Source organism: Oxyura jamaicensis, chromosome 17 (assembly GCF_011077185.1).
Source record: "Oxyura jamaicensis isolate SHBP4307 breed ruddy duck chromosome 17, BPBGC_Ojam_1.0, whole genome shotgun sequence".
Lineage (NCBI taxonomy): Eukaryota > Metazoa > Chordata > Aves > Anseriformes > Anatidae > Oxyura > Oxyura jamaicensis.
The window spans coordinates 1,561,194-1,586,143 of NC_048909.1; the positions used below are offsets into that span (position 1 = coordinate 1,561,194).

Genomic DNA, 24,950 nt, shown 5'->3' on the forward strand with positions numbered 1-24,950 from the left:
GTTCAACAACACACCATCTACAAATATTGATCCTGGTATTTTTATTTGCAAAACTCTGAGCACAGACCTCAGTGCAAACAGCCAAAACCAATGTAGCTAATCCATCTGAGAAGGGAAAGAAACGTAACTGTATCCACAGCAAGGACATCAGAGAGGCCTATACAACTTCACTGGGCTTGTCGGTCCAACACAGGCTCGCAGGGACAGCCTGGCTCTGTAGCCAAGCCTGCAGGCCCTTTGGGAAGGTCTGTCCAAAGGCTGCAGGCTGGATGATGAATGCAGAGGCAGCACACATCCCCTGTCAGGGATTTTCCCTCAACACTTCACTGATCCCCTGAGTACCAGGACCAATCAGTTCTGTTAAAACTCAGAAAGGTTGGAATGAACAGCTCTGAGTGGGACAAAATAACATGAGCCCCCAAGGGACAGGGTTCACTGCAGGACACCCTGGGGCTTCCTTACCTCTGATTGTCCTCTATCAGCTTCTGGATACGGCTGGCAATGCCTTGCTCTGCTTGTTTCAACTGCTGCAGCAGTTTCAGGCGCTCCTCCTCCAAATGGCGCTGGTGCTTTGTCAGACCCTTCTCCAGCCTCATCTGATCCTAGGCCAAAGCAGAAAAAAAAATGCAAAGGAGAATGTGGTCAGTTTAGGAAAGGCAGTGTCTTGTACAAAGCCAGATAATGGACAATTTGGTTGCAGGGACCCAGGCAGATCCTGAGAGATCTCATGAAAAGGAGAACTCTCATCAGCTGGGACAGCCTAAACCCAAATGAAATGAGGAATCATTTCAAGGTGCATTCAAGGAGATGCAGAGAACCTGTGAAGCCAAAAACTATAGATGGGAAAGATGAAAAACAGAAGTACTCCATCTGTACAGCCAAACATCACTGCTCCCACCTGTCAAGTAACTGTAAGAGTGTCCCTAATAACCCGAGAGAGAAAGTGGAAGCAAAACACTGAAGGCAGTGAATTAGCTGCTGTCTCTAGAGGGTAAGTTTCTGCATGCTTGGACACTTGGAACACCACTCCACTTTGAGTCTGTCTATGGCAACAAGCACAGCCCTGCATCAACAAGTGGCAGGGCCAGAGTGCCTGCCCCGAAGAGACCTACCTCTCTCACTGTCTGCAGTATCTCATCCTTCTGACTGTTGATCTGCTGAACAAGCAGAGCATGTTCTCTTTGCCCCATGTTCAGGCGCCGCTCAAATTCAAGCTTCTCCTGCATTTTTTTTTCCTGAGAAGAGTAAGAAAAAAGATGAATGCCAGAAACCAGAAGACTGCTGGCTCTGCTCCTTCTCAAACAAGAACAAATTCTGGCAATGTAAAACAATGCACAGTAATCCTCTCAACTACAAGACAGAAAGACAAATGGCAAAACAGGAGGCTTGAGCAGGTGATAGAAATATTCTGTCCTCAGGAACCCACAAACTGTGAAGCAGAGATTACTGTTGTTTTTATGACAGCCTCCAAACTCCCCACAACTCATCTGATAGTCACAAAGCCAACATCCCAGGGCACCAACCCATACAACAGAAACAGAGAGAACTGGAACTGCTCACTCACGAGAGACTGCAGCTCACTGGCTGTATTTGTCAGACAATTCAGCCACAGATTTCCCCACACTACTGCCTGTGTTGCGCAGTGAGGAGTGAGCAGGTTTGGGGGGAGTTCTGCAAGATCTCAGCTCTCAAAACATTGTTTTGGCTGAAAAAACAGATAAATAAATGGAAAACAAGAAATAGAAGTGGCCCTAATCTACAAAGTACTTGCAAGGGTTCTTCCTTACCTTCCTCTTCTCATAGTCCAAGAATCTGTTCTGAAAAATAAACAGTAGATATTTACTCCCAGGAGCAAATTTTTGTAGGTATTACTAGCCCACTTTATATCTTCCCCTAACTGAGTAAAGACATCAACCAAAGGCACAAGAAGATTAACATATCCACAAAATCCAGTCATTTATGTTTTTCCAGGGGCAGAGAAATTTACTCTGTAGTTGTCAAACAGCACAGGAATTAACACAGCTTGTCAAAATTACAGGCTTAGCCTCATCTCTCCCAGGAAGGGCTGGCATTACCCAGAACTTGGTGGGTAATCACAAGATGCCTTTGCAGTTTGCTGTCCCTCAAGAAATGATTAAAAACATGTGTTATCACGCTGCACACACTGTATCACATTGTCATTACTGTCCCCTGGCTGCACGTTTTCAAGACAACAATTAAAACTAACACAGCTCAGAAAATATGCACAATCATAGAAAAAAAAATGGGTCAGAAGAGACCTCTGGAGGGCTGTACTCCAACCTCCTGCTCACAACAGCACTAAATTCAAAGTCAGAGCAGATTGCTCCAGGCCTTGCCCTGACAAGTTATGAGTATCTATCACCCAGGATGGGGACAGTTCTCTGCAGAGCGCCTCACCTGCCACTTGCTCTCCTCCTCCAAGTATTTATGCACTGTCCCATCCACCCCATCCACTGACGTTTCTCCTCCATCGCCCTCCAGCACAGGGAGCACATACTGTGAGGGAGGGTAGTACGCAATTCCGCACTCTGGAAGAGATCAGACACAAAACAAGACATTTGGTGCCTAAAGACCTCCTTGGCAGCATGACTGAGGGCTGGCCTATGTGTGAGACAGCCTCCAACTGCGCTCTCCCCAGGCATCGATGGGTAGCTACAAGAGCTTTCAGCTCAGGCAGGTCTAGCAGCAAGAAGCTGTGAGAGGAGATGGTGCCATCCCATTCCCACCAGGAAGGCAATTAAAAGATCAGCATGCAAGAGGCTGTGGAGAAGAGAAGCACAGAAGCTGAGAGTGCTGTTCCCACTTCTAAAATCACAGGACAGAACTCCCTCCAGAAACAGGCTGAGCACTTGGAGCTGGGCCAGTGCTCTGCTGACCTACTCGGAGAGAAAAGCTTCCTTTACACGGGTACAGGCATGTTCACTTCGGTGGTGCTGCAAAAGAGAGTTTGCTGCCCACACTAAAACAAATTCTGACCATCCTTTTATTTCAAGGATTAGGATGAGGTCTGGCAAAACACTTCTCCTGCACAAAATCTCTGCCAGACCTTCCTGCCTGTATTAAATACAGCGTTTTATTAACTCACAGTACATTGTCTTTGTCCTCTGAGTTTTGCATCTGGTTCCATCTTTCTTTTAGGAACACATCAGCCCACAGGCCCCCACACCCTTTCTCACAGAAAATGAGGGTACAAGGGACCTCAAGTGACTGCTGACTGAGTCTATCTCCCTGTCCCAAGGCAGGGTCAGCTGTGTCTGTGCAATGCCTAACCCTCCCACTGGAGAAAATACGAATGAGAAAACAAAAGCACAGCGAGATGCAATGACTTTGTATGGTCACTCAGAAAGTCCATGACCCAACTGTTCTGATGTTTTAACAAAACCATCATAAATTTCAGTTTGCAAGTGAGAAGCAAGCCTCAGTGAAGGACTCCTGTTTTGTTGTCTGTCAGCAAGGACTTACACATAACTCCGTGACATGCCTGCCCCATGTGCAGAGCATCAGAAAACACCTGGAGCAGAGCTAACCTGGTATTTGTGCTTTGTAAACACACCCTTTGAATATGCCACAACACCTAATCAGAGCACAGTGCAGTCCCCCAAGTTCTCACCAGCATCCACAGACTTTTCTTGCTTACCTTTGCAGAGGAACTGCTGAATGGACTCTGTACCTGCACTGCAAATATCAGCTGATGGGTATGTCATGGAAGAAGCGTCCAGGGTCAGCATCTCCAAAACAGAACACACAGAGCTCCAGTTTATTCTCACTGCCCAGCCGGAGTCCAACTGCTTCAAGGCTGGGGACCCAGGAAAGTGAACTGCAAGATTTGACTTGTACCCCGTAACAACCAAACCAAAGACCATTTATCTCAGCGTTGTTAACAGTGTTTGTGTTTTCTTCCACAAAGGTTTAAGACTGATCAAAGAACATGGAACAGTGGATGGAATATTTAATGTCGTATCTGGTTGAATTCCTAGATTTATTAAAAGGGAAAGGAAATCTGCCAGATCACATTTCCTGCTGGTAGCAGAACCAGTTAGGCTTGCAGGTCCCCAGAATTTCACTTATCACAGAATCACAGAATAGTCTAGGTCGGAAGAGACCTCCAAGATCATGAAGTGGTAATTTCACATTACCCTAAAATCTGGCATAAATGCAAGGTTATATTGAACTTTTGCTGGATGTTTAACAACTCTCGGAGCAGTGGTGATTCTGCTGTCCCTTATTTAGGAAATTCTGAGCTGGTTCTTCAGTGGAACATCCCTCTCATGCAGACATGTCTATTTTGTCTTCAAGCACAAAAGAGCATAGCACTTGTCAATTACAGGCATTTTCTACTACATTGCTGTGTGCTGGAGCCCTTAAGCATGACACAGAGAAAGAATGGTGATGCGAAGGGCACTGGGAGAAGAGGGGTACCAGTAAGAACCAGTGGAAGGACCACATTCGGTTTTGTTCTCCTGTGGTCAACAAATAGGACCTAATGTCAACAAATAGGACCTAATGTTGCCTCCTGTTGAGCACAGCTTAGCAGGAAGGCCCAAAAAGGAACTCCTTTATCATCAAACACAGGGACGCAAGCTGCACAGATCTCTAATCTCAAAGACTGACTACAGCAGAAGTGAAGCCTGATGTGTGCTCAAGACAGCACAGCATTTATTCCTATCCTCAGTGCTGGTGTCTGAGTCAGCCCTGTTGCCTGACATTTGCACAGTACTGACAGGTTTGGCAGCCAGAAGGTAACATAGCCATAAAAATCCTGATGCTTGTATCATTTTGAATGTGCTCTCCAGGGATCCAGAAGCCCATGGAGGCTGACAGTGAGTCAGACATCTATCATGGCAACACAGGCAAAAGCCTCATCAGAAACATCAAATCTGCTCCATCAGGATCAGCCTCGGTGGAAAGTGCCTGAGTCAGTCTGAGTCCACAGGCACAGTCTGTGCTCTTGGAGGCAGCTGTGGCAGAAAATACTTGGAGGCTTATTCCCTGTGGATTACTTTTGCCATGGTTAAGCCGTGGCAAAAAGTGATCAGAAAAGACCAAAGCAAGAATATGCAAAACTAACTTTGGACACCATGAACCACATATAGCCAAGTTACAATCCCCTACAATGAGTGCTGCCCAAGCCCTAAAGGTTTATTCTCTATGCTAAAATTATTGTTGTATAGAGCAAGTACGAAGGAAGGCAGCCCGCAGCAGAACAAACAGCTGGGAAGGGGAAACAGAGACGGCTGGCTGGGTGCATACCTCCAGCGTGCGGATGTGAGCCAGCACCCGGGGCAGTTCTTGCAGGAGGTTCTCGCTGATATCCAGAGTGCGCAAACTCCGCAAGCCACTCACAGTTGCAGGCAGCTCCTTCAGCTTATTGCCTACGGGGGGAGAAGTCATTTAGTGCCATGCAGCCTTGCCAAAGCTGCACCCAGCATGTTCATCTACTGGAACACCAAACTGCATCTGTAAGAGACATCTGTGAGCCGCTATCTGTACTCTGCTACGGGGAGGGGGTTGTCATGGGGCACACCAGGACTCCAAACACTGCCATTGCCAACCAAGGTAAGAGGGGATCAAGACTGACTTGTACACAGCCCAGTTGCACATATCCAGCAGTGCTTCCACAAGCCAAGACAGCCTTGTCAGCTGAGGTCACTGTGACAGACTCCATCTGTGTTCTTTATTAGGAGAACATTAATAATATGGAGTCTTCCTCCCTTCGGTGTAAATCCCTGAGACAAGAGAAAGGGAACTGAACGTGGGACTGCGAATTTAGAGGTCAGAGGCCAGATGTTGCAGATGGATACAGCAATAAGCTGAGCCACACCTCCAAGTTCCTTGCCCTCCATCTTCTTCCCTGTCTCAGCAACAACTCCCTGTAACAAAGTCTCCCTTTTCTCCCAGATTTATGGCATGGTGTATTGGGAAAACCTCCAAGAGTCTTAAAAAAGATACAATTGTGACCTTAGCTTTAGTGTTGTACAAACATGGAAGGTTACACAGGCTCACAGGACTGAGCTCTGGGTGCCCAGCTCTATGTGGGTCTCATGCTTCTGAAGGAAGACGCCTGCCTTGAGCCCTCTTGGCAGCCCTCATCACAGAAATTAGTCAGCTTGGGCGTTAAAGTGCTGGCAACATGCAGGCACACAGAGCTTTTGGCTCTTGAGATCATGCATGATGACCCAACAAACTCTCATTTGAAAGAAGGCAGTGGGATGAATGAAATCATCATCTGATGATAATTGTCTGACCCAAGAGCTGTGAATTGAACCATATGCCGGGAAATCAAGGCAGATAGTGTGTATATTTGTTAAGAAGCAGTCACAGAATCACAGAATCACAGAATCACAGAATCTCTAGGTTGGAAGAGACCTCAAGATCATCGAGTCCAACCTCTAACCTAACACTAACAGTCCCCACTAAACCATATCCCTAAGCTCTACATCTAAACGTCTTTTGAAGACTTCCAGGGATGGTGACTCCACCACCTCCCTGGGCAGCCTGTTCCAATGCCTCACAACCCTTTCAGTAAAGAAGCTCTTCCTAACATCTGACCTAAAACTCCCCTGGCGCAACTTTAGCCCATTCCCCCTCGTCCTGTCACCAGGCACGTGGGAGAACAGGCCAACCCCCACCTCTCTACAGCCTCCTTTAAGGTATCTGTAGAGAGCGATAAGGTCGCCCCTGAGCCTCCTCTTCTCCAGGCTGAATAAGCCCAGCTCCTTCAGCCGCTCCTCGTAGGACTTGTTCTCCAGGCCCCTCACCAGCTTCGTCGCCCTTCTTTGGACCCGCTCAAGCACCTCCATGTCCTTCTTGTAGCGAGGGGCCCAAAACTGAACACAGTACTCGAGGTGCGGCCTCACCAGAGCCGAGTACAGGGGGACGATCACCTCCCTAGCCCTGCTGGTCACACTATTTCTGATACAAGCCAGGATGCCGTTGGCCTTCTTGGCCACCTGAGCACACTGCTGGCTCATATTCAGCCGACTGTCCACTATCACTCCCAGGTCCTTCTCCGCCTGGCAGCTCTCCAACCACTCATCTCCCAGCCTGTAGCTCTGCTTGGGGTTATTACGCCCCAGGTGCAGGACACGGCACTTGGCCTTGTTAAACTTCATGCAGTTGACCCCAGCCCATCGGTGCAGCCTATCCAGATCCTCCTGCAGAGCCTTCCTACCCTCGAGCAGATCGACACTCGCACCTAACTTGGTGTCATCTGCAAACTTACTGAGGGTGCACTCAATGCCCTTGTCCAGATCATTGATGAAGATGTTAAAGAGGACCGGCCCCAGCACCGAGCCCTGGGGGACGCCACTAGTGACTGGCCTCCAACTGGATTTGACTCCATTTACCACAACTCTCTGGGCCCGGCTATCCAGCCAGTTTCTAACCCAACGAAGCGTGCGCCAGTCCAAGCCAAGAGCAGCCAGTTTCTTGAGGAGAATGCTGTGAGAGACGGTGTCAAAAGCCTTGCTGAAGTCAAGGTAGACCACATCCACAGCCTTTCCCTCGTCCACCCAGCGCGACACTTTGTCATAGAAGGAGATCAGGTTCGTCAAGCAGGACCTGCCTTCCATAAACCCATGCTGACTGGGCCTGATCGCCTGCTTGCCCTTCAAGTGCCGCATGGTCAAGGAACCATAGCTGTTCCTAACAACTCACAGAACTTTTAGGGATTATTTTCTACTTAGATGATTTCTCCTGCCTTACCAACCACTTGAATTCAAATCTGTCTCATCTGTCTCCTTAGCATTCATAACGTAAACCATTTGGTTCCTGCCTTGGTTCAAAAGAATAATTACTAATGCAGCTCAACACAATCCAGAAAATAAATGGTGCTTTGCCCAGAGCACCAACAAGAAACATGCCATACCTTTCACATTGAGGATCTGGAGCTGGGCAAGATCTCCTATAGATTGTGGAAGACATTTTAAGAGATTCCGTTCAAGGTTTAGGACCTAAGGTATTAACAGAAAAGATATTCAGGTATTAACTTAAAAGATATTCAATATATTCTTTACACAGTTCTCAGGCCTTCTATACATTTATGCTATTGGGACTGCCTTCAGGCTCAGAAGGCCAGTGTGAAAGTCATTTTAGATACTGCCTTCTAGGTTAGAAGAATGAAAATGCTATTAGAATGAAACCTTAATCATCTGGCAAGGAAAAACATGTCTATTAATACTGCTTAGATGCATAGGCTGAAAACCCAGAGAGCTGATTTTCTAGAACCCTGGATACAGATACATCTAGCTACTGCATGTATTCACAGCCAACAGCCAAAGTAGGTGCTGAACGCAGATGTAGAAACTGGAAAGCTGGGGGTCCCTTCCTCCCAGGCCACACTCCCCCAGCCCAGTGCACACAGGAGAGCAATGTGACTGAATGATGATGGCATGAATCCAAAGGTGCGCCCCCAAACAGAGGGGATCCTCAGAGGTGCGCTGTGACACACTGTGCTGAGTTCTCAACATAATGACATCAGGGAGAATGGTAAAATCTGAATATTTTAGGAACCCAACTGCATTGGAATCTCCAGCTCCACTTGCTCACAGCCCTGGCTTGGCACAGTGTGAGCTATTCAGACTAACAGCCCTTGCACTGAGCAGGGACTATATAATTCAGCATGCTCTCCTCCTGATCTCCCTCTCCAAGAAGCCATTCGACACAGCAACAATGAAGTTAGTGACACAGATCTGACACTTTGAGGACCATCATTTAAATTATGGTTAATCATAAAACAAACAGCAGTAGAACCCCATATTCATACTGTCCCTTAATGTGCCTTTTACGGACACTTGGGATATAACAAATCTTTTACCTGAAGAGATGTTAGCTGACCAATATCAACAGGAAGCGATGCCAGTTGGTTATCATGCAGATCTAGAACCTGGAAGAGTAGATAATTTCACCAGACAATGTTGGGAAAGATGCTGTGGTGTTAGAATGAAAGGTCATGAATTATCATGAAGGTTATTTTCTTCCAATAGGGCTTCAAAAGGTGGCTTTAGTTTTCAGTGAGACATAGGCACTTAATTCTTAACTCTTGCAGATCTTATGAAAACTCCAGCCTCTATACATTGATAAAAAGAAACAGATGATTAGGGAGAGAAATGATACCAAGGGAACTGTTCCACAAAACTGGATGAGCCAAATGACTAAATCATCCCCATGAAACCAGCCTGGCAGAAAAATAAATAAATAAATAAATCCACTTGTGGAACCACAGCACAATGGTGGTGGAGCTAGAAGCCCTCATCATTTATTTGACAGGAACAGCGACACTGCCCTGTCCCCCTTCATCCGTTTTGTTCATGTTCAAGTGACCCACCAGTGAAGGAAAGAGAGGGATCCACCCCACTACACACTCCACCCTTGGCTTTTCCACCAAGGCAGACCACTGCTGTGAGAGGCTGCTGAGGGGGGAAGTGTGAGGTAGTGCAGAGGATAACTGAATCCTGGGACTGTCTATGATTTTAGACAAAGCACTCAGCTACCACTATCTGTTTACTTTGGAGGTGGCTGATCTGTGAACCCAGGAAAGGAAGGTGTCACGTTTTGTTACCAGTTTCTGGGAACAACATTCAGACAGGAAGATTTTGGGGGTGTGGTGTGTCTTAATGCAGCTAGAATGCAAGGAAAAGAGGTTGCAAATTAACAGTTAAGAGTCACAATTACCTTCACAGTTATGAGACTCAGAAGGCTACAGGACTTTGGAACTAAAGATGTAAGGTTATTTGTATGAATAATCAGCACCTAAGGAAGAAAAATCCCATTGAAACATGAGCACAAGAGACACCGCAGTCTAGGACAAGCACATTTGTTAAGATTTAATTGCAGAAGTTGCATAAGAGTTCAGTATCTTATTCAGTATCACCTAAAATATTAAAATATTAAAATAGTAAATGGATTTTCATAGGTCAAACATTTAACATGAAATCTAACAAGAGTTTAGTTATTTTCATGAGAAATATAATTAGATAGGCTAAGGTAGAACTAATCATCTCATCTTTCATGAAAGAAGTTATATCTAAAACACACACAGAGGATTAGTTCTGTCCAAATTGCTCTTAATTTAATATTGTACAAATGGCCAAATGCATCACAAGCAAACTCCTTCTGAAACGACACATAAAATACTAAATACAGTTATTTCAAACATAACAGTAATACTCAGGCATAAGAACAGAACTATCTAACAATACTGGGTTGTAACATTACCTTTTTTTGCAAGACTTTACAAGTTGCAAAGGCCCCGTAAGGAACCTGAAAATAATTTAAAAATAGTCCCATCAGACTTCACAAGATACTGTATTTCTAAGCACTCCTACAGTATTCACCTGTAAAGTCTGAATAGTTAACTTTAATGAAAATGCGCATGATACTTATCATTTCTTGCCACCTGTTTTGGCCCAGGCTGCCAGTACTTGCTGGTTCGCTTCCATTTAAGCAGCTTGCAGTGGCTCTCCACACCATGACAGCGTGGCACAGAGCGCAGAACAGACGGAGGCTTAGGCAGGAGTCCAGGTCCTGCATGACTTAATATTCCATGTACAGATGACTCAAGAGTTCAGGCATATTTTCACTTAGTCATCACATAAATGTATTCTACGGTTTTGTAACCTCGGCAAACACGCTGCAGTGGGCTAAGTGACAAAGGTGAGCAACATCAGGACTGAGTGTCTTCATGTGTGCTAGGCTCTGCAGGAGAGGGGCAATCAGAAAAGTGATATTCCAGCAAATTCAGCCTGTGCCAGCCAGGGCTATGAGCACTGTCACCTGCTCTGCAGAATGGAACTGCTATTGGCTAAATCATTGCCTTGTCTCTAATTTCAGAGTTAATTTGAAGGCCAAAATCATGGCTTGCTTTATTTATTAAACTACAAAGGCTAAAAGAAACAGCAAGACAGAGTTTTAGGGTACCGATCCAAAAGGAGCAGCTCAGGATCCAACACCAGCTGCAGCTGTGAATGGAGCTAATTCAGTACACGTCCTCTGTCTGCCACCCTTTTACCCAGACTGGCGTAGATTGTCCCACACAGCTCACAGACCTACACACAAGATGCCATTGGCTTCTGCTCTTGGAACAAAACATCCCAAAGACAGCAAAGCCGTTTCATGCTGCACAGTAGACAGCTATACTCTCCCGGATTATCCCAAATCTCTCCTCAAAGAGCAATACAATATCCATTAGCTTGCTTGGCAAAGGCATCCTGTGACAAAAGGGTGCACAGGTACAAATGTTTTAGAAACACAGGACAATAAATAAAAACTGAGAGTCAAATAGCACTGGGCTTCTGCTTAATGGGATTGCCTAGCTGCCAGAATGCAAAACTGTACCTCCACTGAAGGCCTGGCAATCTGTCACTAACCACTCACACTCCAGCAGCCAGCTCGTTTCTAATTTAGTTGGCTACAATAACAGAAGCCAAACTGGAAGTGAGATTTCCATCCTCAACTAGCAGCCTGGAACCAGGGATTTGCACCTAGAGAGAAAATAAATGCAAGTGGCAGCCTTCGTAGCTCTAACTTAGAAATAGTTAGCTTTTTGCAAAAAAAAAGTCCCTTGTGACTAGCATAATTTGTCATACAAAGGAGGGTTTGAGACTGCTCTGCCCTTCCCATTTTGACAAATGAAAAAGGATTCCCAAAACAGAATTAGTGTGGAAGCATCAGATAAGATAGGACAAAAAAGAGGAGGAAGCCCATGTGTGAAAGACAGAACTCAGCACGCGTAGTAAGAAGTGAAGCAGGCCCAAGGTCATTTCTGTCTCGAAGCTCATAGACGTAATACAAAATCTGATGTTTGGTAACAAGGAGCAGACTGAGAAACCAGACCTGTCAGCTAACATTGGAAGTTGTAGAGAACATACCTCTGAAAGTTCACACTTAGATATGTCAAGAACATCATCGGCACCAGCCTCTTTTGCCTGGAAAGAGAAGATGTGCATCCGGAGAGTCAGAACATGCAGACATAAATGGCTTCTTGCTCCGTATTGACAGAACTACTCAACTGGACCCTGCCTACAAAATGCAGTTACAGTTCTCTGCTGCAAACAGGCAATTTGATGAAACTACCAGGAGCAACGGGGGTGCTGCTATAACTGCAGCAATCAAAAGCAACCAGAAAGCCAAACTGCAGGAAAAGAAAAAAAAAAAAAACTCTTGGTGCTATGAATGAATTTCTGCATGAAGAACCAAAGCACATCCCAATTCTGCAATTTTAACTGAAAGCATACAGAAGGGAAATGATGGGTTCTTGAGCACCAGTGACGCACTCACTATGAGCTACAGCAGTGCCCTCCTAGCCTGTGAAGAGCCTTTTGTGTCATTGGCGTGTCTCAGCCAGACAATGGGCCTTCCACACTGCATGGAGAAACAAAATAACTGCTGTTGCCTTTCTGCTTCCATTAGACTTGCAGAGCCAACTTTGCTGTGTAAGAAGGAGCAAGGATTCACTGCTTCTGGACAGAAGTGGCTTTCCATGTTCAAATCAGACAGACCCAAAGCAGCTGCTAACAGTAATGAAATTGGACGAATCTAGCTGTGAGCAGCATTACATCTCTGGAGTTATTTCTTAAACACAAGATGCTGTATGAGGCAATAAAACCTGCTTGTGGCAGTGCCTCCAGTAAGTTTTCAGAACTTGATATTCTGACCCAAGACTACGTATACGCAATGCAGAACTAATCCTATAATAGACTGTTGAAGTTATCCCTCTCCATCCCCACAGGAGCTGGACAGAAACCCTACAAACTGAATAAATACAGTAAAGCTGTTTTAATTATTGGTACGTAACAGAGCTTTCCTTTCCAAACTACCTTACTGACATCCAACAGGAATAATTTTGTCATTCCTAAAATAGAGCTGCCTCTGGGGCAGAACACAGCACTGGTCTGTGCAATGTTCCTACAGCAGAATAGGGAAAATAGTTCAAAAGAAGATTGCTTTAAATCTGTGGTTGCTGCAAGACAGGTAGTTCTGCTGACCTGACTGGCATGACAGCAACCTGCTGAGGATCCACCCTGGAGAATCCTGGCCAAATGCTAGCCCAGGAAAAAACTTTGTGTTTGTCTATCTTTGAGACCTTACATTGAATTCATAAGTTCTCTTATTAGATGTGGGCCACATGTGGACCACTCCAAATTTCATGTATCAGCGGACAAATCTCTAGGGATTCAGAGACACCAAAAACCAGGAAAGAGCAACAGGGAACAGAGACTTGTACCTCATCAGTAAGTACATCTGCAATCCTCCAGTTAGTGACCTCACTGATGACACCAACTGAAAACTGTCAGTATAACCAGAACTGTCTTTGAGCTGCACCTCTCCCCAGCTGTGTCTAACAAGTTAGTCCTCTGAATGACAGGTAGAAATAATAATGAAAAGCAAAAGAGGGGCACAAGAAAAGCCAAGCATGGTGGGAAAGCAGATGGCACAGGCTCCTTGCTAGGAGATGTGTCATAGTGAAGTGGCATGGAGAAGGGATGGATGAGGTCCCGGATGGGGACGAGGCATGCGGTGTGGTGGACGTTATGTGGAATACGGGGGCAGAGAGGGAAAGAAGTAGCACAGTGGGGATGTGGAGGGGAAGGCACAAGCAGACCAGGAAAGCAGGAACTCTCTGACGTATGCTAGGAACACGACCTGCAGACTTGGTGAGATCAGTAATATGATTACTGGTAAGGTGGGGGGCCCACCAACTCACCAGGACTAGGTGCAGAGAACAGAATTGCTTACCAGGCACATTTGGTATTCAAGGCGCTTCCGAGCATCATCGCTGGGTTTCTTCTTACGGAAGAAGAGTGGCATCTTCAGCTGTGACTACAGCTCCGTCTCAGTGGCACAAACTATCAGCACAAATAAAGGCCGGTGGTTCCTGGAGCGCGTGTTTGCAGGGAGCCTGGACTACAGAACTGTGCTCTAATAAGTGAAGAAGAAAAAAAAAAAAGAGAGAGAGAAAATCACCACCCAGCAGTTGTCTTTGTTTAGGACTTTCTTTGGTCTGATCAAACAGGCAAACCATCACACCTCCACAGCAGAAGTGTTAACATGAGTCACAAAAATAATCAGCAATTGTGAAATAATATAGAGTAAGGCTAGGTTAGAAATGTGAATAATTTCCAGTTGAGAGCAATGTGGCTGCCTTCACCTGCCAGGGCAGGTGAGACCAGGCAAGGCCCTAACACAGACCAGAATACAGGCAGCTGTTGGAAGGGGGCTTCATGACTACCGCCTATGGCAGGGCCCCCCCCGGCATGTCATGCAGCCCATGCCAGCTGGTTCCCTGGGGATCCGGACAGACGCAGGAGTTGGGAAGGCTAAGCTTCCTTTGCTTCTAAACTCCACTATAAGAGGCCAGGACCTTAATGTTTAGGGCAGGGGTTATCTTGAGTGGACAAACACTTGGTTCATTTGCTTTCTGCACAGAAGCAGTCGCACATCAATACTTTTCTTATTTTAGTCACCCAGGGAGGTGAAGAGATGCTGCCTAAATACCAATAACTTAAAGTCACATTTTTAATAGGCTCATAAAGCAAAATTAATTTCCAATAGTCTAATAGCTGTCTGCAAAGCCAAAATAACCTAACTTCAGAAAAACTCTGACTGCACACCAGAGCCGATGGCTGTCTCCCAGGCGTGCTGGGGTGAGCCATCTGCCTCCCCTGGACTCGCGCGCTTCACCCAGGCTGCGTGTCTCCAGCACCCCGCTGAGCTCCTCCGGCCTTTTGCAGCCCTACACATGACCAGATTGCTGACCCCGGCCGGGGCTTACAGGGCAGTCAGATCTCCCCAAAATGGGTCACCATGGGACTGAGAGCTGAGAACGTTCTTCTGTTAATTCAGCCAGACTGTATGCAACGATGCGGGCTGATGCAAATGTAATGGAAGGAGAAATTGAAACGGGGAGAGGAAAGGGCAGATTGCGGGCTGATGCCTCCTGAAATCACAACTGGGGGTGGATGAAGGGCCAACATAAACCAGAGTCGATTCTGGAAGAAGGCTCTGACTCAGCAGGGGAGAAATAGGGAGTGTGCTGGCAGATTCTGAAGAAATGGCAGAAACATAAGGCTGGACAAAAAATGGGGAGACTGAACAAAAACTGGCAATGCAGAAAGTCAGAGTTGGGACTGCTGCTGGACAAGGGCTTCACAAAGAGCTGATGCAGATGGGACTGAATCCAGCTTGGGGGTAAGAGTGGGATAAGGCAGTAAAATGCAGAACTGCAGCAGTGAGCCCAGAAGGGGGGAGCTACCGGCTGGGCATGAAGCCGAGGGGCACGGGGGGATCAGCACTGCGTGGCCGAGGCAGGCGCTACAGCTGCCAAAAGCCCAAGTCAAGACACACTCTATGAACCTTGCACTGAAGTTTTTTTATTAATATTTTTAATAACTTTTTAAAACATCATTTTAAAATCAATAGAGTAAATATTTCACCAATACATTCCCCAGATGTTCACCAGTAAATGACACAGCTTCACAATGGAGTGAAGCTCCATTGAAGCTCACTAGAGCTCGTGTTACACATAAAAAAGGTTGTTCTCTGCCAGCTCAGCAGCTACAAATTGGTGTCAAACTACACTGAAAAGCATGCAGCCACAGGATACAGTCAGAGCTGTTCCTCACATGAGGAGAGCCATACAAAAACTAAGAGTTTTATGTAGATAAATCCTTATTGTTAAAGCAAGATATAACTTTAGCCTACATGCATTCAAGGAACTATCCACCATTTCATTCCAGAAACAAGGAGGCAAAAATCTGCCCTGTTTCACTGTACTGCTGTCATACCTGTCTACCAGAACAAGCCAAGAGACGCAGCAGCAGGTGGCAAAAAATCACTTCAGTGTGCTAGAATCTGACTCCAGCAGTTTCACAAATTTTTCCCTGACATCCCACTTTGCTACCTTTTTAATAAGTTTGGACTACTGAAATGCCCGAATTAGGAGCTGGAATCGATGATCCTTGTGGGTCCCTTCCAACGCTACAATTCTGTGGAACGCTCGCTGTGGCCCACTCACCTCTCCCACTGTCTCTGCTCACTATGAAGTCAACAGACTCACCAGTCAAGGCAAGCCAGAAGGGATGGGTAAGACCAAAAAACAAGAATATTAAGTAAGAAAGGAAGGTAATTGTCAGGAGATGTAGTTAGGAAATCCAGGAAAGCAACCAAGAGCCATAAACAAAGGTCCGACATCACAGACAGAAACAAAAGAAGGAAATCCATGATGAGAATCCAGGACAAGGGTACATGCAGCAAGGTAACAGTAACATTGCCGAAGAACACTTTGCTGAGGACTTATGCGTCTCTTTGTCCCTTCTTACCTTTCTCTGTTACAGCTAGACACCTTTTATTAATCCCATGGACAGTGGAAAATCATTATTTAATTTTCACCCAAGAAAATAAAAAGATATGAAGGCTGAAGGATAGACAGTTGAACAGGGAAAGAACCGCTTTGGGGCAGAAGGTGAAGGATCAGAGAATTATTAGATGGATTAAACGTTAAAACTTGCCTCAATTAAAAGACACATCAAATCTGCAGGCAGCAAAGCTGTTCCTCCCTGTGACACTGGCTCTGCAAACCGGTGGGACAAGCACTTGTCAGTCAATGAAGAGAAGCTGGCATGTGACCACAGATTATGCACTGCAGTTTTATTAAATTTAGCCACGGAAAGAACGAGCCCCGGGTGCCTGTGCTGCGCCCACCCCGCAGCGGGCAGCATCCTGCAGCCCCAGGGACGGCAGCGGCTGGCCTCGGCGGGCACAGCCCTGCCTGGGACGGGCGGGGAGCCGGGGCTGGGGAATGCCCACCGCGCGTTTAGCAGCCCGCAGTGCGTGGGCATCGAGAGCAAAACGAAAACAGAGTTGTAATTTTAAAAAGCAGTGGAATAGCAGCGCGGCTCTACAACAAGGTCCGACCCAAACCCCGACTTGTAAAGCGCTCCGGGCCCCACAGAGGCGCCACGGCGCTGCACCACAACGGGGGCTGGCAGGCAGCTGAAGGCTGGCAGGCTGCATCCTCCGGGGGCTGCGTGGGGCCGCCTGCCCCAGCTCCGGGCACCCTCCGTGCCTCCGCCCGCTGCCCCCGCATCCTCCGTCCTCCTCCTCCTCCTTCATCCTCCTCTCCTCAGCGCCAGCCCCAAGCCGCGGACGGCAGCGGCAGCAGGCAGCAGCGGCTGCGGGCAGCAGCCGCCCCTGAGGCACCCCATCCCCGCCCTGAGACCCCCGAGGGTCCCTCACCCGCCGCCGAGACCCCAGGGACCGACAGCCCCACGCCCCCCGGCCCGGCCCCGCTCACCGCTCCCCTCCGCCATGACGCGCCCCGCCCCGCCATGACGCCCCTCCCCACCGCCCCCACCCGCCATGGCACCGCCCCCGCCGCCATGTTGCGAGCGGGCGGCGCCTCTCGCGAGATCCCGGCGGGTATATCCGCCGCCCCCGCGCCACCCGCCGCCTTTCCGCCGCCCCGTCAGGTCCCGGTTCCATCCGCCGCCATCCGCGCCCCGCCGCCGCCGCCATGCCGCCCAAGTTCGACCCCACGGAGGTGAAAGTCGGTACGTGCCGGGCGGGGGGGGGGGCCGCGGGGGGGGCCGCGGCGCGTTCCGGCCCGGTGTGACGAGGCGTTGCTGTGCCCGCAGTGTACCTGCGCTGCACCGGCGGGGAGGTCGGCGCCACCTCCGCTCTGGCCCCCAAGATCGGACCCCTCGGGCTGGTACGTGACGGGGGATATGGGGGGGTCGGGGGGCTGCGAGGTGCGGGGAGCCGCGGCCGTGGTGGGAGGGGATGGCGGCTGGGCGAGGCGCGGTGCTCCCCGCCGCTGTCCGAGCTTTGCTTCCGTGTCCCTGACGTCTCCGTTCTTCGCAGTCCCCCAAAAAAGTCGGCGATGACATTGCCAAGGCCACGGGTGACTGGAAGGGGCTGAGGATCACGGTGAAGCTCACCATCCAGAACAGGCAAGCTCAGGTACTCGATGCCACGAGGGATGGCTTCGTGGTGCAAGCGCTGAGCAGGAGGGAGCTCTGCTTGCCCGAACCACAAGCGTAAATCCTGGCAGGGTCGACTCAGCCCTTCATCCTTCCGAGGTAGATAAAATGAGTTCCACACGGTGAGCTGTGTGGGGGTCTTCTGGGGAAGACCTTGGCAGAAATGAAGATGTCTGATCCTTCTGAGTGCTCCTGGCATGAGTGACTCAGTAGTTCTGTGTGTATATAGAGCATTTGACCTAGAAAAACGTGTCAAGCAGCACAGAAATAATATATAAAAAAAATCCTGAACTCATCCTGCAGCCACCCGCCACTATACCTGTCTTGAATTCAGTGGCCGGTATATTCCAGTGGTGAGCTGAGAGGAAGCCCCAGCCCAGGAAGCAGTTCTCTTCTGGTTGTGGAGAGGCCTGTGCCGAACGGCTGGGAACAAGCCTCCGCTTTGCGGGAGGAGGCCACGTGCTGGCTAGCACACCTGGCTGCGTGCTAACCACTGAGCTAACCGAAATGCAGTGCTCTGGGCAGCAGTTCTCCAGGCACTGACTGCTAGGTCGAGTATTTGCATTATTTGCCTGCTGAGATGAGGGGAAAAAGAATTAATCTCTTTTCTTCAGATAGAAGTTGTTCCCTCTGCCTCTGCATTGATTATCAAAGCTCTGAAGGAGCCTCCCCGTGACAGGAAGAAGCAGAAAAACAGTAAGTTTTCTTCTGGTTTTAGTTCTGAGTGTCATTTCTTGCTAAGAGGGAGCATATACCTGCCTCTAGATTGCTTGGCATAAACTGGCAGACAGGTGCCAGGGGACTGTCTTGCGCAGCAGGATACATTTGTCTTGTTGTGTACAGTCAAGTTTGTACACCCCCAAGGCAAGTAGAATAGCCACCCGCCACTGTACCTGCCTTGTAATGCAGTGATAGTACAGTCCAGAGGTGAGCTGATAGTAAATGCCAACCTAGGAAACAGAGTTATTCTTGTGGGTAACTTTGTGCCGAAGGCTGGGAACAGGAGTGTTCATGGCAGTGCTGCTGTAGCTGATAACCTCTGGTCTCTGTGTCTGAGTGCTGGAATGGTGCTTCTCTAACGGAATGTGAGGAGCTGGAAGTGTGCTGTACTTCAGTGAGCTTACTGTGCCATTGCTTTGCTTCACAGTAAAGCACAGTGGCAGTGTCAGCTTCGATGAGATAGTGAACATTGCTCGGCAGATGAGGCACAGATCCCTGGCTCGAGAGCTGTCAGGTAAGTACTGGTCTTAGGGGTTTGTACTGAATCCTCCTGCTGCTTGATCTGAGTGTCTCAGGCTCTGGTTTGATTCCTGGAATGGCCCCATGGCTCTGGTGGTAAAGCTCCTTCTACACTGTTTGCTCTGACACTGAACTGTTGGCTCTAGCACATGAACAACCTCACAGCCAGCCTCTTACCTCCTGGTGGAGGCAGTGCAGGGTACGGGTGTGTGTCAGGACTCACCTCAGCATCCCTGACCTGGATACAGTACCTGCTCTCATCACTGTATGAGGCTGAGTAGTAGGCAGCAACCATCTGGGCACTAAGCTTGCTTGTAACAGACATAAATGGCTTTTCTGGATGCTTCTGGAAATGAGTACACCAGAACTGGCTTCAGCTGCTTGTCCCCTTCTGAAGCCGGGGCTGCAGACCTCCAAGGGAAGGAGTGTGACAGCTGAGGGTGTTAGAACTGAGTTCTCCACTGGTTTTCTTTTTTCCTGTGTTAAAGCATTGATGAGCTTTCTTCTAACTACAGGGACAATTAAGGAGATTCTTGGAACTGCCCAGTCGGTGGGCTGTAGCATTGATGGCAGGCACCCACATGACATCATTGATGACATCAATAACGGGGTGATTGAGTGCCCAGCTGTAAGTATCCATCTCTAGCTGAAACTGCTGCATTAGTTTATTTACTAAAGGGCTCTTTACTAATGAGCTGTATTTGCTTTTCTCCACAGAGCTAAGAGTGCAGAAAAGTTGCCAAATGAAGGTTCCTTAAGGTTTTTTTGTAACACCTTAAATGCTTAATAAAACACCAAGCTGTCTGTAAGCATTGTGACTGGCTTAATTCGTCCTTGTCCCATGCTGTGTGTAGTGGGTCTTGGCCAGGCTCTGCCTGCCCTGTGCAGAGGTACCAAGGTGATGGTTCGTACACAAACTGGAAGCTGCAGGATGCTTGTTTCCCTGTGATCATTTCCTTGCAGCAACAGAGCTTACAGAAGTAGAGGTGCCTTGAGCACCATGTGGTGTAGGGCACGGCTAACTGGTCCTGTGTGAAGTGTGAGCTCTTGCAGTGCCAGATGCACAGCTCCAACAGCTACAGGTAGTGCCCTTTGTCAGGGTAAGTGGGGTTGCAACAGGGCCCCCTTCCCCTGAGCCAGCACAGCCAGGAGCGGAGCTGCTGTGCCTAAGGTTGCCTGCCCACATCACTGAGTTAAGAGTAGCTGTGTGCTTGTGGGATGAAAATGCCCTGTCCCTGTTAGAACTAAAATTCTACATGTGGGTGTATGTCCAGGCCTGTCCTCGTTAAGTCCGTAGTTCTTCACTCAGCATCTGTGCCTGACACTACGGAGTGTGGCCTGGCATTTAGCCAACACTAAGAACATCGGGCTTAGGTGAATTTGTGAGTTTTTCTGTTGTAGACAGATGGAAACTTTTGCTCAGCTTTTTCTTCTGCCTTGAAGCAGAAGCAGGATTTTTTTTGGTGACCAGGACAAGTACACACGAGATTGACACGAACTTCTGTGCATTGTTCACCAAAGAGGAGCAAGCCCTTTGATTAGGAGTGGAATCCTGTGGTTCTCCATTTCAAAGAGTTGTAAAGGGACCAGTTTCATGTCTCTTTGGTCTCCTGACTCCTTGAATGGTGATGCTGGGGGAGCTGGGTAGGCAAGCTCGATAGCCCCTCTCCACATCATATGCTCCGGGTCCTGGTGTCTCTGAAAGAAAAATAAGCATTGTGTTGGTATTTGCCTTCGTATGAGTGTTTTGTAAATCCAGTTTACTGCCTGCCAAGGAACAACCTGAAACCTGGCTGAAAACTGGGGGTGGGGGAGAGGTATGCTGTAAAACATGAGGAAAGTGAAAGGTTTAGCCTTGCTTATTCAAAATTAAATGTACTTTTGGCATAACTAAGGAGGAAGGCCTTGCAAACACCCTGGGGGTGCTGACCCAAACCACCCCATCTGGTGAATTGTTAAGAACCTCTTCCAAGCTCAGCTATAATGTAATTTAACCATGGTTTTCTGGAGAGGTTCCTGTGTTTCAGGCTTGATGCTAGAAGTCATTGTACTTTGCAGGATTCGATACTTGGCTCTCACACCTGAGAAGTGTGGAGCTGTTACTGTGGTACTGCTGGAGGGTGTGGGTGAAACCAGAATTCTCCAAAGATCCTGGGGAAGCCTTGTTCTGTTTCCAGCAAAGCCTGGTTTTCCTTTGGAGTGGCACAGCACAAGGGATGATGCATGATCTTTCAGGCTGTAGAAAGCTCTTTTAGAAGTGATTTCATCCTGGTAATAATGCTTTAGCTGACTCTGGGGTATTGCTAAAAGCCCTGCTAGCAGTGGTGTTATGACAGCACTTCACTTCAGCCCTAACAGCATCCGGGAGGGGGAGGAGAGTCCAGCAGTCATGCCCTAGGAATGCATCTTGTACTGCTTGTAAAGCATAAAATGTTAGCATATATACATAAATAACAATGTTAGCAGTGGGATCTTCAGAAATGCATATATATGCCTGTTTGTGCATAATTCAACAACAAACTAACTGCTGCTTCAACAAGGCTTCTTATCTGCTCTGCTTCTCTGTTAAAGCACCTGGTAGCAAAGCAGGTAAAGCTTCACAAAGGTAGACCCTGGGAAAGGAGGAGTCTCCTTGTCTGTCCTTGCAAGATCCAGAATGCCGGGTCAGCATCAAGGCCAGCCAAAAGAAACTGCTAATCACGTCCATTTTCCACCATTCTGCTGCCTGAAATGATTAACGGAGCAACAGCTCTGTACTTTTACATTGAGCTTGTGGGCAGCAGTGGGATGGATAGCAGCAACAAGGGAGGTGCCAGGATCCTTGGAGAAAGGCTGGGCTGGCAGTTTAGCAGAGGGAAGGTCGTTGCTGGAGGGAGGATGTGCAGGTGGAGGAGTCTGGGCTGACCGATGTATTTACGGTTCCGGAGAACATCCAGCTTTGTCCGCTGTTCCCTGATGAAATGCGGGTACATCGCTCCAGAGAGTTGGGGGCCGCAGATACTGCAGACAGGCTGTAGTGAAATGGGGAAAGGTATGACCAAAAAATAATAATAATAAAAAAAACTTCTGTCAAGTCAAACACTCATGGCAGGTATCAACTTAAACTGTATGTCCCAACCCCTGGCTGTCAGCGTGCAGGATTTTCTGCAGCCTCTTCAGCTGACAGAAGCAGAAATCAGGAGAGCTTGTGCCTTTGCTCTTTCGTTTGCTCCTTCTCCAGCTGCTTGCAGGGCCTTTTCCGGAGGAAACGGGGGTAAAGTAGAAACAAGGCTGAAAACCCTGACTCTCACTATCTTTAATTTCTTGGCTTGGAGATTCCAAGCAAGGAGCACTGCCTTGGTGTTCTCTGAAATGAGGTGCGTTTCCTTACGGTCTGTAACCCAGCACGTTCCCTGCCTCTCTAGGGACGCAGCTTCCAAAAAATCCCAGTTAGGTATGAGGAAAAAAATCTGAGTGGCCCCAGACTGCAGTGGGGATGTGGTGGGGTCTCCATCCTTGGTGATGTGGGGAGCTCAGCTGGGCACGGTGCTGGGTAGGCTGGCTGCAGCGCTGGCTGCACGCTCAACAGGCAGCTGGGCACCTTCCAGCTGCAGCTCGCAGCAATTCCATGACAAAGCTGCACAAACACGTTGCTGGAGAGGAGGACAGCCTGGCAGAGGGCTGCAGCACCCCTTTCAGGAGCAATTTTAGTTTAATCAGGTTTGAAATATTTGCTGATCCTGGTGTTAGTGGAGCTGCTGCTGGTGTGAAGTCTGAGAGCTTCAGAAGTGCCCTGGCCTATCCAGTGTCCCAGCACACGCTGCTGGCTTTCCTTCACTTAACAGTGCTGGAAATGATTGGAAAAAGGACTTTTTTTGCTGAAGGGAAATTCTCTCGGGGGCAGGATGTGTAACCTTTCCCATGCTACCTTAGGGCACGTGCTCTGGTAGAAGCCATACAGCACTTGGAAGCAGGGCACTCCCCTGCCAATAATTCATTTTTTCCCAACCCAGCTTCTTAGAAAGGAGGCAAAGGGTTTGTTAAAGATAGTAACAACCTACATTAGCTCCATATTTTAAATCCATTTTCCCAATAACTGGGTCTGTGCTCTGACGCCAGGGTCTCTTCCCACTGTAGCGATCTGCACCTTCACAAGACAAGAGGGAAATGGTCATTGAGAAGCCCTGAGCCCTTCCCAGGAGACCTTCACTCTGGTGGCATTTATAAAATGTTAGGATGGAAAATCTGAGTTTCATTACAGCTCAGCGTGGGGTGCTGAAGCCCTGTGGGGCAGCTGCTGCCCATGGTACGTGCCACACCATTGTGCACGGTGAAGGTGAGAGCTCATTACTGTGGGCATGGTTGTGGAGGAGGCTCGCATCCAGGATCGCCTGTGGGGAGGACAGGAGCCGTGGGCCTGTGCTCATTGGGGTGCGGGTCCCGATCCGAGCAGCACGGCGGTGTCCTGGTGGCTCTCCCTTTTCCAAACCAGGAGGTGGTCCTCATCCGTCACCTCCTGCCACATCTCCTGTGGCCTTGGGGGCACTGTGTCCTCCTGCCACATCCCCAAGGGCAAGGATCTGTGCCAATGGGGTGATGTGGGATGTGTAAGTGTCAAAAGGGGAAAAAAAAAAAAAGCCACAAGAAAGGGAGCTTCTTCCAGCACGAAGGAAAGGAGGAGCCTGCTTTCCAAGGAGCTGCAGGCAGAACCCTGGATGGAAATGGGGCTTGGGCAGCTCGTGCCCGCAGCTCGTGCCCACAGCTCACGTCTGAGCAGAGCAGCACCCAGTGCTTCACTGAGGACTCAGGCAGGCTGGCATCCACACAGAAGATAAATGCAAGCGCTACTGACAGCAAACCTCCAAAATGGAGCTGGTCCCACCAACAGTGTGGGTATTCTGGGGGGGAGAGGATAGCATCCTCTGGGCTGAAGTCATGTACCCCAACTGCTGTGACCCCCTTGCATGCACCCAATATTACTCACAGAGCTGGGCATGAAACGTCGGCTGCCGCTCACTCCTGCAGTAGCTGGCCAAGTATCTGATCATTTGCTGGTGGCTCTCCATCGCGGGGCCGCCTGTGGGGAGCCCTTTGCCCATGGGCGACCTCACAGCCGTGTTTTGTGAGGGCTGCGCTCCCCCAGCTCTCCTGATGCTGCTTGGGTGTCGCTGCCCCTGCCTGGTGCCCCCAGCTCATTACCCACCCCCCAGCAAACCTCTGAGGAATTGTCATCACCAGCACCGCTCTGATCTCGGCACAATCTCTTCTCCCCTTTTGGTGAATAAGAACCCCCCCGTTTCTCCTTGGTGTCTTTAAACCACGCAGAAAAGCCGCACTGCGGAGAGCTGAAGCTCTTCCTTGTTTGTTTGTTTTTCCTTTCAGAAGCATGGTCACAATCATCGAAACTCACAGTCACCAAAAATGAAGTCACTCCCCTGATAAACCAACCTGTGTGTTCATTAATTCACTGCACGTGTTCTTTCTAGCCAACAGTGCGCTTCATTGTGGATCTTACTAACTTTTCCCCCTTACAGATTCTTTAAAAAGCAAAATATTCTTTTCACCATGCATCTTGTTCCAAACCCAGTGTCTTGCTTGGCTCTCACTAACCACAAAGCACATCGTGCTTTGGAGGTTCCTGTGGCTGGTTAGCTGCCACGACGCAGACCCAAGGGTCTGCAGTTAGGTACTGCCGGCACCGTGTGCGCCCAGCCGCTGCTGGGGGGCTGCTCCACA

General features: G+C 48.5%; 2 protein-coding genes and 2 non-coding genes across 6 annotated transcripts in view; 3 read left to right on the top strand and 1 right to left on the bottom strand.

The window, feature by feature from the left end:
* LRSAM1 (leucine rich repeat and sterile alpha motif containing 1) overlaps positions 1-17,345 on the bottom strand; it is a 29,757-nt gene extending 12,412 nt beyond the window's left edge. For 2 of the 3 annotated variants that reach the window (XM_035341591.1, XM_035341590.1), the window contains exons 1-13: positions 17,312-17,345; positions 13,756-13,938; positions 11,889-11,945; positions 10,237-10,281; positions 9,694-9,771; positions 8,837-8,905; positions 7,889-7,973; positions 5,272-5,393; positions 3,659-3,749; positions 2,419-2,549; positions 1,788-1,817; positions 1,113-1,235; positions 463-602 (exon numbers count right to left, since the gene is read on the bottom strand). In XM_035341591.1, the coding sequence (XP_035197482.1) occupies positions 463-602; positions 1,113-1,235; positions 1,788-1,817; positions 2,419-2,549; positions 3,659-3,749; positions 5,272-5,393; positions 7,889-7,973; positions 8,837-8,905; positions 9,694-9,771; positions 10,237-10,281; positions 11,889-11,945; positions 13,756-13,827 (1,043 nt within the window). In that variant the 5' untranslated portion in view covers positions 13,828-13,938; positions 17,312-17,345. Of the gene's footprint in view, positions 1-462; positions 603-1,112; positions 1,236-1,787; positions 1,818-2,418; positions 2,550-3,658; positions 3,818-5,271; positions 5,394-7,888; positions 7,974-8,836; positions 8,906-9,693; positions 9,772-10,236; positions 10,282-11,888; positions 11,946-13,755; positions 13,939-17,311 lie in introns of those variants that run through there. The other variant, XM_035341592.1, reaches the window with a different exon arrangement.
* A 75-nt stretch (positions 17,346-17,420) lies between these two features.
* On the top strand, positions 17,421-20,044 carry RPL12 (ribosomal protein L12). Its single transcript, XM_035341620.1, has 7 exons — positions 17,421-17,567; positions 17,652-17,725; positions 17,878-17,976; positions 18,611-18,692; positions 19,144-19,230; positions 19,751-19,863; positions 19,953-20,044. Exons 1-7 carry the CDS (start codon positions 17,531-17,533, stop codon positions 19,956-19,958), a joined length of 498 nt encoding a protein of 165 aa, XP_035197511.1. The 5' UTR covers positions 17,421-17,530; the 3' UTR covers positions 19,959-20,044.
* Positions 18,303-18,431, top strand: LOC118175638. Its single transcript, XR_004755049.1, has one exon. It is a non-coding gene; the product is annotated as a small nucleolar RNA SNORA65 (small nucleolar RNA).
* LOC118175637 lies at positions 18,877-19,001 on the top strand. Its single transcript, XR_004755048.1, has one exon. It is a non-coding gene; the product is annotated as a small nucleolar RNA SNORA65 (small nucleolar RNA).
* Positions 20,045-24,950: the final 4,906 nt, after the last annotated feature.

Bases quoted from the DNA above. Each gene is read 5' to 3' on its own strand.
- RPL12 (XM_035341620.1), top strand. From the start codon at position 17,531: ATGCCGCCCAAGTTCGACCCCACGGAGGTGAAAGTCG. The intron at 17,568-17,651 runs GTACGTGCCGGG...CTGTGCCCGCAG, and splicing joins CCCCACGGAGGTGAAAGTCG to TGTACCTGCGCTGCACCGGC. The intron at 17,977-18,610 runs GTACTCGATGCC...TCTTTTCTTCAG, and splicing joins TCCAGAACAGGCAAGCTCAG to ATAGAAGTTGTTCCCTCTGC.